General features: G+C 42.5%; 1 protein-coding gene across 4 annotated transcripts in view; it reads left to right on the top strand.

Moving 5' to 3' along the window:
* Positions 1 to 12,636, top strand: part of LOC129711090 (CREB-regulated transcription coactivator 1-like) — an 80,278-nt gene that overhangs the window by 20,525 nt on the left and 47,117 nt on the right. For 3 of the 4 annotated variants that reach the window (XR_008725776.1, XM_055658476.1, XM_055658478.1), the window contains exons 6-9: positions 2,191 to 2,226; positions 4,862 to 4,947; positions 11,199 to 11,242; positions 11,980 to 12,200. Coding sequence is in view for 3 of the 4 variants with exons in the window: in XM_055658476.1 (XP_055514451.1) it covers positions 2,191 to 2,226; positions 4,862 to 4,947; positions 11,199 to 11,242; positions 11,980 to 12,200 (387 nt within the window). In the remaining variant the exon portion in view is untranslated. The remainder of the gene's footprint in view (positions 1 to 2,190; positions 2,227 to 4,861; positions 4,948 to 11,198; positions 11,243 to 11,979; positions 12,201 to 12,636) is intronic. The other variant, XM_055658477.1, reaches the window with a different exon arrangement.

The raw sequence follows: 12,636 nt of genomic DNA, 5'->3' as shown, positions 1-12,636 counted from the left end.
TGAGGACATTACAGCATGCGACAAAATATACTGAAACCTGAAATTATGATGAAACAAAAAAAAACCTCAGCAAATCAGGCAGCATCTGTGGGGAGAGAAAGTTCATATTTTAGGTTGATGACCTTTCTCAGCAGTTCTGAGAGGAGGGAGATGGCAATCCCTGTTCTCAATGCAATCTCTAGATGATTGGCTACAAACTCATTTGTACCATCAACATTACAGAATCCAGCATTAGACCGAGGCAATTCAGCACCCAAGCTACATTAAAGATTGGACAGCAGGGATTTACAGATTTGACTATCCCAAACAGGCCTAGGGTCTAGGGGCGGCACGGTGGTGCAGCGATAAAGTTGCTGCCTTACAGCGGCAGAGATCCGGGTTCGATCCTGACAACGGGCGCTGTCTGTACAGAGTTTGTACATTCTCCCCGTGACCGTGTGGGTTTTCCCTCCCATACTCCAAAGCTGTACAGGTTTGTAGGGTAATTGGCTTTGGTAAAGATTGTAAACTGTCCCTAGTGTGTAGGATAGTGCTGGTGTACAAGGATCCCTAGTCTGCGTGGACTCAGTTGGCCCAAGGGCCTGTTTCCGTACTGTACCACTAAAGTAAACTAAACTATTGATGTGTGCTAGCTTGCAAGCAAAGCCATTATTAATGCTGTGGGCAGGGCTACACATGGGTTGAATATTGATGAGGTTGGCAAGATTGTACAGTGAGTAGATCTTGATCAATTGGCAGTGTAACAGTGAGCATATTTTATGCCAGTTCAGACATTTCCACCATTACTGTAGTGGAGGAGAGTCCTCTCTGATTTGCTGTACCTGGTTTAATCAGAACACAACCATGCTGGGCTCCATCCTGATTATGTAAACCTCAGTATTTAACCGTCTGGCATGCCTTGGACAAAGCTCTCAGTTCCGATCCCTTTAGCTTTGCCATCTAGATTAAAATTCATGAGGCCTAGGTCATGAACTATGGGATTCAGAATGTCTTAATGATAGGCTTGATGCAGATTTGAGCAATTTGGGGAGATGATCATTGTAGGCTGCCAGTATGCAGACATGGCTTAGCTCAAACTGACATCTGTTGTAACATAAAAAAGCAAAAATCTCAGATGCTGAAATAAAAGCAGAAATATGAGAAACATTTATCTGTTCATCTGCGGAAAAAGAAGCAGTCAGTTTTTCAGAGCCAAGACCCTTTGTCAAAACTGGGAATGAGAGAAAACGAGTTGGTTTTAAATTACAGAGGGGCTGATAGGACAAAGGGAATTTCTCTGATACGGTGAAGCCAGGATTACTATGTTAACATATCATGCATGTTTGACGGCACCTGGCCTGTACTCGCTGGAGTTTAGATGAGGGGAGGACCTCATTGAAACTTACCGAAGAGTGGAAGGTCTGCAAAGAGTAGATGTGGAGAGGATGTTTCCACTCATGGGAGAGTCTAGGACCAGAGGGCACAGCCTCTGAATAAAAGGAGATGCCTTTAGAAAGGGTATGAAGAAGAATTTCTACAGTCAGAGGGTGATGAATCTGTGGGATTCATTGCCACAGACAGCCGTGGAGGGAAGTCATTGGGTATTTTTAAAGCAGAGATTGACAGGTTCTTAATTAGTAAGGGTGTCAAAGTTTATGGGGTGGGTTTGAGAGGGAAAGATAGCCATGATTGGATGGGAGTAGACTTAATGGGCCGAATGGCCTAATTCTGCTCCTATAACTTGTGAATTTACGACAGTCCCTTCAACCTTTTACTGTATTGCAATGCAGCTAACCTTCTTACATCTGAGCCCTTGCAGAAAAGAATATGCATTGACGATATATATGGGTGTTTTTGTAAATACAGCACTCAGTAGTGAAACTGAAGGTCTCCAAACATCCAGTTTAATTTCCTGTTTTTATGTAATATTCACATTGTTTCATATCCTGTATTTTAAGTAGTAAAGATCATGGTGTACAGCCAAAATAATGAGATGAAGCAAAAATAAATAAATTATTTTTACAAAGAAAAATATCAGATATGTCCCTGTGTTTTCTTGCCTTTTTTTGTGACATTTCTCAAGTGGGATTTGATTAAATCCTTAGGTTAATTTATAGCAGAAAGATTACATTATATTATGCAATTAAATAACTCGATATCAACCAAATTCTGATTATGCTTATGATTTTTTATCATTTATCACCCAATAAGATGGTTTTCTGATGTCCCAAGTTTTTGCAGCAGAACGTGAGTAGCAGTATCCATTTGGTCACGTGTGAAATGTGTGAATTAAAAGCAGAGTAACCATTTTAATATTTATTGTTTATTTTTTTATTGTTTATATTTAGTGTTTAAGCTTTCCATTGAAATACTTATTAATGAATGGAACTTAAAATCATGAAATAAAAATCTAGTTTGCTCACCTATTTTAACGATGTCTTATTCTGTGGTCCCTCCCGTTGAGTAACGGTAATGCTATATATAGCGCTATAACGTTTTTGTTGCACTTGTCGCGATAACAAAAAAATATCAAACAACGTGATTGTAATGACCCTGACGTGAACTACGGGCCTCGTGGTGGGTTAGGTGCCGACTTTTTGTAAGGGAGCGTAGAAATCAGTGAGTGTCCCATATGTCTTGTATGTCTTATTAAAAAAAAAAAAATGTCCGCGTTTTTTTCCCTCCAAATTTTGAAAGTATAAAATTTTGGTCACACTTTGGTCACAAATTAGCTCAAAAGGGTCATAGGTAGGCCCATTTTTAATGCTGCGGTATTTCATTATTTAATAACTTTCAAATTTGGCTACCCATGCCACGGGCTGGTACCCTTATTTACGGAAACACCCATTTACCAGAGAAAGTATCTGACAAAGGCCTAGGAGCAGTATTTAGTTGAGAGAGTGTTTAAACTAGATTCTCATTCACACCAGCTCTCTGGTTAAACTGAATGACAAATGTCAGGCTTTGCTATCATTTTCCATCGACTACAATTCCACTTTGATGGGAACCAAATAAAAATGAAAAGCAGTTGACTGTGACAGGACCGGTGATTTGTAGAAAACTTCAAAAGCCTTTGGCAACCAAGCCTTTGCAGTTTTACAGGAAAGATTTGGGAAGGAAGGAATAGTCCTGTGCAACCCACCAAGGCACATTTCAGACATGAATTCTATTCTGAGGCTATTTTGACCACGTGGGTTTTCTCCAGGTGCTCCGGTTTCCTCCCACAATTCAAAAACATTAATAAGCGAGTTCGGTATTCCGACTGCGCATGCCCAGGTCATAGGTCACTCGCGATAAACATTCTCAGCTACTGTGCTGCTGTATGTATACAGACCTGCGTTTCATCCGTAGTCAGGATCAAACCCGGGCCTCCGGCGCTGCAAGCGCTGTTGAATTGCTACTGGACCGTCCCCGTCCCCTCCCGAGTGTCCCATCCCTGTCTGGGGGCGGCCGGAGTGTGGCGCCCTGGACTGATGGGAACCTCGGCTCGGAGCAGTGGCGGCCCAGGCGTACAGCCAGCTCGGAGAAGAAGCACTAACTCCAGTTCAACTCTGCCTGCCCCGCTGTGTGGTCTGGACACCTACTGTTAACCGGCAGCCCTGGACTGACGGGACGCCGGCCCGGAACAGTGGAGTTAGCGCTTCTTCTCCGCGCAGGCTATAAGCCTGGGCCGCCACTGCTCCGGGCCGGTGTCCCGTCAGTCTAGGGCTGTCGGTTAACAGTAGGTGTCCAGACAACACGGTGTTGTCCAGCGCAGCACAGAGGTGCTACAGTAGAGTTGCTGCCTTACAGCGCTAGAGGCCCGGGTTCGATCCTGACTACGAGTGCTGTCTGAACAGAATTTGTACATTCACCATGTGACTGCGTGGGTTTTTCCCCGGGTGCTCCAGTTTCCTCCCACATTCCAAAGGCATACAGGTGTTTAGGTCAATAGGCTACGGTAAAGATTGTAAATTATACCCAGTGTGTAGGATAGTGATAGTGATCGCTGGTCGGTGCAGACCCCGTGGGCCAAAGTGCCTGTTTCCCCAATGTATCTCTAATCTAAGCTGAACTAAACTGAATGAGCGCAGGGGAAGCCACAAGGTAAGAATATTCCCAATAGGGTCAAAAAGTTAGTCATTCAGCATGAAACCAAGTCCTTCAGCCAAAAAGTCAATGTCGACTGCCCACTTACATTAATCCAATATTGATCTTAGAGTGCAGAAGAAGTGGGTGAATACTAGGAGAAGTAGGACAAAAATGCTGGAGAAACTCAGTGGGTGCGGCAGCCTCTATGGAGCAAAGGAAATAGGTAACGTTTTGGGCCAAAACGTTGCCTATTTCCTTCGGAGTCTGAAGAAGGATTTCGGCCCGAAACATTGCCTATTTCCTTCGCTCCATAGATGCTGCCGCACCTGCTGAGTTCCTCCAGCATTTTTGTCTACCTACGATTTTCCAGCATCTGCAGTTCCTTCTTGAATACTAGGAGAAGTTACTGTGCTGCCCCTGTCAGGAATCTGGCGCAGTGTGTAGAAGAATGAAAGTCAGAATGGTAAAACAAAATGGCTGGAGTCTCAAGGACAAGGTGTTCTGTGTCCAAGATAGTTTGTGCATTTAACCTTCTCCAGCCACGGACCTCTTATTTTACTTAACGACATTATCATATGAGACGCAAGCCATCTGCCTTGCAGTTCCTGCAAAAGCATTATCTGCAAAAGCAAATTGTTTGTTGAGGACTGGTAAGCCTCTCTCCTGCGTTGTGATTCTTCCTGCCCCATGCCACATACTCTCCCTCCCCTAAACAGCGTAAACTCTCTCTCTCTCCTCCCAAGCGCAAGAACTCCCTCATTCCCATTTATTGTATGTTTCTTTCTCTTCATCTCTCCCTCTCAACACTTAGTATTACTGTTAACGGTTCCTGGGATGGAGGAGAATACGTCTGACAATGATAAATCTCTATCCAAACAGCTATGGGACAACAAAAAGGTACAGTAAGCCATAAATCATTTAATTTGTGAAGTGTGACTTGGAAACACAGGAAATGAAACCTGGCTGCAAACCTTGTGATTTGTATGATAGAACATTGGTTACATTCTGTACATTCTTCACCTTTAATATCAATACTTGCACAGTCTCTCTCCCCCCTTTAAAGTTTTTTTTATGCACCAATTATTATTTTAAGTATACGACAGCATTAATTAGAAAATCTTACTTTTCTTCTCTTTGTTGATTTGCACTTCAAGCAGTGTTCTTTATGATAATGTTTGCAAGTCTGGACTTACTCCAATACACTTCATGCCAACTAACTTAAGTTTTGAACTGATATCTGTGTTAAACTATTTCAGTAATGGTGAAACAAAGAACTGCAGGTGCACAAAAGGACACAAAGTGCTGATGTAACTCAGCAGGTCGGGCCGCATCTCTGGAGCATTCCCTTTCTCTCTATCCCTCCCCCACCCAAGTCACACCAGCGTCTCGTTTTCACCCTACACACAGCTAACAATGGCCTGCTTCCTTGATCATCGTTACTTTTTTGCATATTTTTTATTCATTGTTCTTTATCTCTCCACATCATCGTCTATCTCTCTCATTTCCCTTATCCCTAACCAGCCTGAAGATGGGGCCCGACTTGAAACCTCACACATTCCGTCTCTCCAGAGATGCTGCCTGTCCCGCTGAGTTACTCCAGCTTTTTGTGTCTAGCATCTCTGGAGAAAGTGGATAGGGGGCATTTCGGGTTGAGACCCGATACGCACCTCTGCATGTTATCCAGGGATGCTACCTGACCTACTGAGTTACCCCAGCATTTAGTAATATTGTTTGACTAAGGACCTTGGTTGAGGACACTTTAGATATTATCTCCAGAAGGATAACTTTTTTTCATTATTGTATCGTTCTTTTAGTATTGCGTGGATTCTAAATTCAGATTTATTATGCAGGAAATGGTGATACCCTGGCTCTTTTTTACTGAGAAAGGGGATTGGGGCGATCAAAACACTTCTATGAATCCTACATTCTACCTGGTTTGGTTGCACAAGAGATGTTATATGCTGGTAAAGACAGTGTACTGGATGAACCCGGGTCAGGCAGCAAATAGAGGGAAATGGGGTGATTGTTTTCTGTCCTGTTCCCTCCACAGTTGCAGCTTGATCTGCTGTGTTCTGTTGGTTTGGTGATCTCACCTTTGAGCCATTGAGTAACCGGTCTTATGATTTGTGCTGATCCAGGGGAGTACAGGCATTTATTAACAAACAAAAGCATTCCTTAATCAGCCAGGCACCCTGCTGTAACCCTACATTCGCAATGTCCATTATGGTAGCAGAGGACTGCAATAAGGATGCTATGATCTCAAAGTTGCACATGAATGTGGCTTAGAGGCTAGTTTGTGGTGAAGATCAAGATTCAGTAGGCAGCAGCTTCCTTTGACTAGCAGTGAGGTGGTAGCCATGTGTTAACTCAGCTGCTAGTCTAGATATGTGGACAAACTGAGACCAGGAACCAGCTCATACTCTGGAAACCCTGATGCTGTTATATAGATACGAATCTTATCTTACGTTTTCTTATTAAGCCAAATGCGGATTGTGGAGCCACCTGAAGATTACAAGTTTTTTGAAAATGCATATGCACCAGCGTTTCTGCTCTTCAAATAAGCATCCCACTTCTTTCATTCTACCCTCTTATCATATAACTCTTTTCTTTTCATCCTTGTTTTTATTTCCTATTTGCCTCAATCATTCCGTGAGCTGTTGAGTTTGCAATGCAATAATTCTTTTGATAGCGGCATTTGTTGTAAATTCTCTATAGGGTATAGTAGAGACAATCTTGTATTCATGGTCCCTATTTTTAGCTTTAACTGCAAGTGAAACATTTCCCTTGTGACCAGTATCGTCTGGTATACAAATTAATCATTTTGCACCATTTCCACATGCGTTAAAATCTCCATATCTTTTTTTCTAATATGGAGATCAGAACTGATCATAGTCCTCCATGTTCCAACTGAAGTGCGATACCAGTTTAACTGACAAATGGAACTCACTTAGAGCTAACGTAGAAACAATGTAAAAGGCATTTGCCAGCAGGACATCAGGGCAGTCTGATTCAAAGACCTTAGAGAACAACTGCCTGACACCTGGTTGGTGTTTTGTAGGATAGTCCCAGCAGCGAGGCTTTGCACTTCATTCAACTGTCAGCACCCCTTGACATATTCAAAATGTTATTTATTTCCTTGTGGCTGTTGTTAGAAATCATGCCTTTATGGTCTATCTCCAAATGCCTCTGAGCTGAGGAGCCTTTTATGTGTCAATCGTATTGATGGGCCTGAAGTCGTAGATTTCCTTTCACATGTGCGGCATTAGTGAAGTAGCTGAATTTTCACAATAATTTAGTTATTTTGTTATTGCCTTCACTGAGATAATCTTAATTACAGACTTGTTTAATTACTTAAATCTGAATCCCCCCCATTGCTATAGTGGGATTTGAACCTGTTACAGGATCAACAGTCCTACTTCTGACTACTAGATCATTAATCTGCCCACTGTGCTACTGTGTCCCATTTTTAAAAGTCCTTGTGTGTACTGAAGCGCTTTGACATGCATAAAACATTAGAAATAGAAGCAGCGGTGCGCCATTTGGATCATGGAGCCAGCTCCACCATTCATTAAAATCAAGGCTGTTTGTTAAACTTACTTGCACTAGCTTCATGTTATTTGATTCACGTAATAATTAATATGCTATCGTGCTCAATATCTTAACTACACTAATCCACTGATCTTCCACAGCTATGTTGTAGCATTCCAAATATTTCAATACCTGGGTTAAGATGTTTCCTCTCGTCGAAATAGCATCGATGTTATTTCGGCATAATATTTGGAACACAGCACTGTCATGTAAATGAAAGTAGTCATGTCTAATATTTTGTTGCATATCCTTTGCATACAATGACTGCTTGAAGTGTGCGATTCATGGACATCACCAGTTGCTGGGTGCCTTCTCTGGTGATGCTCTGCCAGGCCTGTATTGCAGCCCTTTAGCTTATGCTTGTTTTGGGGGCTAGTCCAGCTCTTCAGCACTTAAAAGGTATGCTCAATTGGGTTCAGATTGGGTGATTTACTTGGGCACTCGAGAATTAACCATTTTTTAGCTTTGGAAAAAACTCCTTTGTTGCTTTAGCAGTATGTTTGGGATCATTGTCTTGCTGTAGAATGAACCGCCGGCCAATGGGTTTTGAGGCATTTGTTTGAACTTGAGCAGATAGGATGTGTATACACACTTCAGAATTCATTATGCTACTACCATCAGCAGTTGTTATATCAATGAAGATAAGTGAGCCAGTACCTTCAGCAGTCATACATGCCCAGGCCATAACATCCGAACCACCATGTTTCACAGTTGAGGTGGTATGCTTTAGATCTTGGGCAGTTCCTTCTCTCCTCCATACTTTGCTCTTGCCATCACTCTGATATAAGTTAATATTCGTCTCATCTGCGTGCAAGACCTTTTTCCAGAACTGTGGTTGGTCTTTCAAGTACTTCTTGACAAACTGTAATCTGGCCATCCTATTTTTGCAGCTAACCAGTGGTTTGTATCTTGCAGTGTAGCCTCTGTATTTCTGTTCATGAAGTCTTCTGCGGACAGTGGTCATTGACAAATCCACACCTGACTCCTGAAGAATGTTGCTGATCTGTCGGACATGTGTTTGGGGATTTTTCTTTATTACAGAGAGAATTCTTCTGTCATCAGCTGTGGAGGTCTTCCTTGGCCTGCCAGTCCCTTTGCGATTAGTAAGCTCACCAGTGCTCTCTTCCTAATGATGTTTCAAACAGTTCATTTTGGTAAGCCTAAGGATTGGCTGATGTCTCTAACAATTTTATTCTTGTTTCTCAGTCTCATAATGGCTTCTTTGACTTTCATTGGCACAACTTTGGTCCTCATGTTGATAAACAGCAATAAAAGTTTCCAGAGGTGATGGAAAGACTGGAGGAAAGACTAGGTGCTGAGAGCTCTCTTATACCTGCAATAAGGAGGCATTTAAACACACCTGAGCAATTACAAACACCTATGAAGCCATGTGTCCCCGACATTATGGTGCCCTGAAAGGGGGGGAACTATGTATGAACACTGCTGTAATTTCTACATGGTGAAACCAAAATGTATAAAAATGGCCTTTAATAAAATCTGACAATGTGCACTTTAACCACATGTGATTTTTTTCTATTACAAATCTCAAATTGTGGAATACAGAGGCAAATAAATAAATGATGGGTCTTTGTCCCAAACATTATGGAGGGAACTGTGTGTAGATTTAGTGAGTGAACAGACATATGGCCTATGAAGGGTAAAGAGAGACAATGTCAGGTCATCCACTTTTGATAGAAGATTGAGGAGGCGAATTATTATTTAAATAGAACAATTAAAGAGCATGTAACTAAAAGTGTTGGCATGCAGGTGATGAAGAAGCTTAATGGAATGTGGGCTTTGATCACAAGAAGTATGAAGTATAAAAGCAGGGAAGATTTAATGCAAATTTACAGCGCATTGGTACAGTTTGGGTCTTTATATTGTAAAGTCCCAAAGATGTACTTGTATTGGAGACAGTGCAGAGAAGGTGCACTAGATTCAATCCTGGGGTGATTGGGTTACGTATGAAGAAAGGTTGAGCAGGTTGGGCCTATACTCATTGGAATTAAGATAGATAGGTGATAGATAGATTAAAGATACGTGCTGTCATAGAAACGGATGATTCTGATGTGGTTTGCCAGAGTAGATACTGAGTATTTTAGAAGAAAGGGGGGGGGGGGAGTGACTATAACTCGGGCCATTGTTTCTGAATAAGGAGTCATCTATCTAAGCGAGACAGAGAGGAATTTTCACTCTCAGAGGGTTGTGACTGGAATTCTCTTTCCAGGAACATTGTGTAGTGACGTAAATTGAATATATTCAAGTCTGAACCTGATTGATATTTAAACTACATGAGTGTTGAGAGATATGGGGGTGAATGGAAAGTAAATGGTGAAGCCAAGTTTGGATCACCCATGATTTAATTGAATGCACAGCAGAGCTGAGGAGCCATCAGGTCTACACCTGCTCTTGTTACTTACATCCTTGGAATTATTCCAGTGAATTTTTATTGAAGACTCTCCATTGCAAGCACAAGTGCCCTCCATAACGTTTGGGACAAAGACTCGTAAAAAATATCCTTTAATAACATCTGACAATGTGCACTTTAACCACATGAGGTTTTTTTTTCTATTACAAATCTCAAATTGTGGAGTACAGAGGCAAATAAATAAATGATGGGTCTTTGTCCCAAACATTATGGAGGGCACTGTAGGTCTCGGAAACGAGACTTCACTTTTGTAGATTTGAGATATTTGGAACTAAAATTGCACTCATTTTTTGCAGTTCAAATCTATGGATTAGGTGCTAGAAGGTGGATCACTGTTACTGATACTGATTAGTTTAGTTTAGAGATACAGCATGGAAATATGCCTTATGGCCCACTGAGTCTATGCTGGCCATCAATCACTCATCACCAATTCTATCCCACTTTCTCATCCATTCCGTACATACGAGGGGCAATTTACAGAGGCCAATTAATCTACAAACCTACATGTCTTTGGGATGTGGGAGGGAACTCAAGTGGTCATGGGGAGAACGTGCAAACTCCACACAGGCAATACCCGAGGTCAGTATCGAACCCGGGTCTGTGGTGCCGCTGTGCCACCCTTAAATTAGGCTGCTTAACTTTTTCATCTTCAACATGATGTCAAAGTATTTTTATGCGGAGGTGCAGAATGGACCACAGGAAGAATAAAAATACCTATTCGGTATCAGTTCTATTGCTCTGAAATTTTAGCTCCAATAGGTAGAACTAGAAATCAGAAAGAAAAAAAAACATTTGTTAGAATACTAAAATAATATTATTTATTTATTGATCAGGAAAGCATTGCTTCCTGTCTGAGTCGTGTATACTGTGGGTAATCCTCCTGACAAATTTCCCAGGAACTTAATTCATTTAGAGTTTGATAAGTATGAGGGTAATCTTTTGGAAATAAGAAATTACACACCGTCCAAAATGGGGGAAGTTGGAATACCGGAATGCTAAGGATTGATGTGGTTATTGCTTTGCTCTTGCTAGTTTTTAACTGTAGACTCATAGGGCCGAATGGCCTACTTCTTCTATGACATATGAACTGGGGCGATCACTGTTTTAATCCATCTCTCAATTTAACCCGCAGTCTGGATCATCACGGCCGAAATCATGTGAAGTTCCAGGCATCAAGTGAGTTGACTCAGTCGTATTCAGTTTAGTCTCTTGTCATTTACACAAGGGTACAATGACATTTTTTTTGTTTGCATGAAAGATTTTATCTCCCCTTCCCATTCACATACTGACCTTTCAGGCCTGTGCCGCCACCGTGTCCAGAGTGAGGCCACACACAAGTGGGAAGAACTGCACCTTATTTTCCGCTTGGGTTGCTTACAACCCAACTGCATGAACATTGTATTCTCCAGTTTTAGGTAACTAACCTACAAACACCCACCACCCATTCCTGCCCCCCACCCCCATTTTCTGTGCCCCACCTAGATGCACATCCATTTTTTCCCGACCCCGCCTCACCTCACCTCATGACCTCTTCCACCCATTTTGCTTCCTCTGACTTCACATTTCTCGCCTCGTTTATCTCTTATCTCACACTTTTCATTTCTGACCTTTGTTCAACCTTATGCCAATCAACCCCCCCCTCCCCCCACCACATCTCTATCCACCTATCCCTTGCCAGATTTTGTCCCACCCCCCACCTTTCTTCCAGCTTTCTTCTCCTACTACAATCAGTATAAAAAAGTGTCCTGACCCAAAATGTTGCCCATCCATGTTCTCCAGAGACTCTGCCTGACCCATTGGGTTACTCCAGTACTTTGTGCCTCCCCCCCCCCCCCCCTTTCCCATGTGTGTGCATGCATGTGACATGATAACGCAGTTCCAAACTTCAATGTTTTTTTGTTTTTCCTTTACAGTATTTTCCCATCCGGAGACCAAGAAAATACCACATCGCTGATACCTGCTGCCCATAACACTGGTGGATCTCTGCCGGACCTCACAAATATTCACTTCCCACCACCTCTCCCCACCCCATTAGACCCAGAGGAGTCAACATTCCCGACCCTGGGCAGTGCAAACAGTACTGGAAACCTGACAGCAAACATGAACCATCTGGGACTCAGCACGAGCAACCAGGGTACGTGAGAGGGAGCTAGATCACCTGTGGTGTAAGAAGGAACTGCAGATGCCAGTTTACTCCGAAGATAGACACAAAATGCTGGAGTTACTCAGCGGGTCAGGCAGCATCTCTGGAGCAATGGAATAGGTGACGTTTCGGGTCGAGACCGCATCAGACATCATGTCTAACGAAGGATCTCGACCTGAAACATCGCCTATTCCTTTTTCCAGAGATGCTGCCACACCCGCTGAGTTACTCCAGCATTTCATCTCTATCTTATGTTATGTGTGGGTTTTCTGTGCCAACAACCAGGATAAGTGCAAAATTGAATTAATCCAGAAATGTAGGGAATATGCTGTATCTTGACTTGGGAGAATAAGTTGAACAACAGATCCACTCATTTGATAGAGGGTGGCGCAGCAGTAGAGTTGCCGACTCACCGCGCAAGAGACCC

Source organism: Leucoraja erinacea, chromosome 29 (genome assembly GCF_028641065.1).
Source record: "Leucoraja erinacea ecotype New England chromosome 29, Leri_hhj_1, whole genome shotgun sequence".
NCBI lineage: Eukaryota > Metazoa > Chordata > Chondrichthyes > Rajiformes > Rajidae > Leucoraja > Leucoraja erinaceus.
This window is presented reverse-complemented; position numbering and strand designations above follow the sequence as displayed.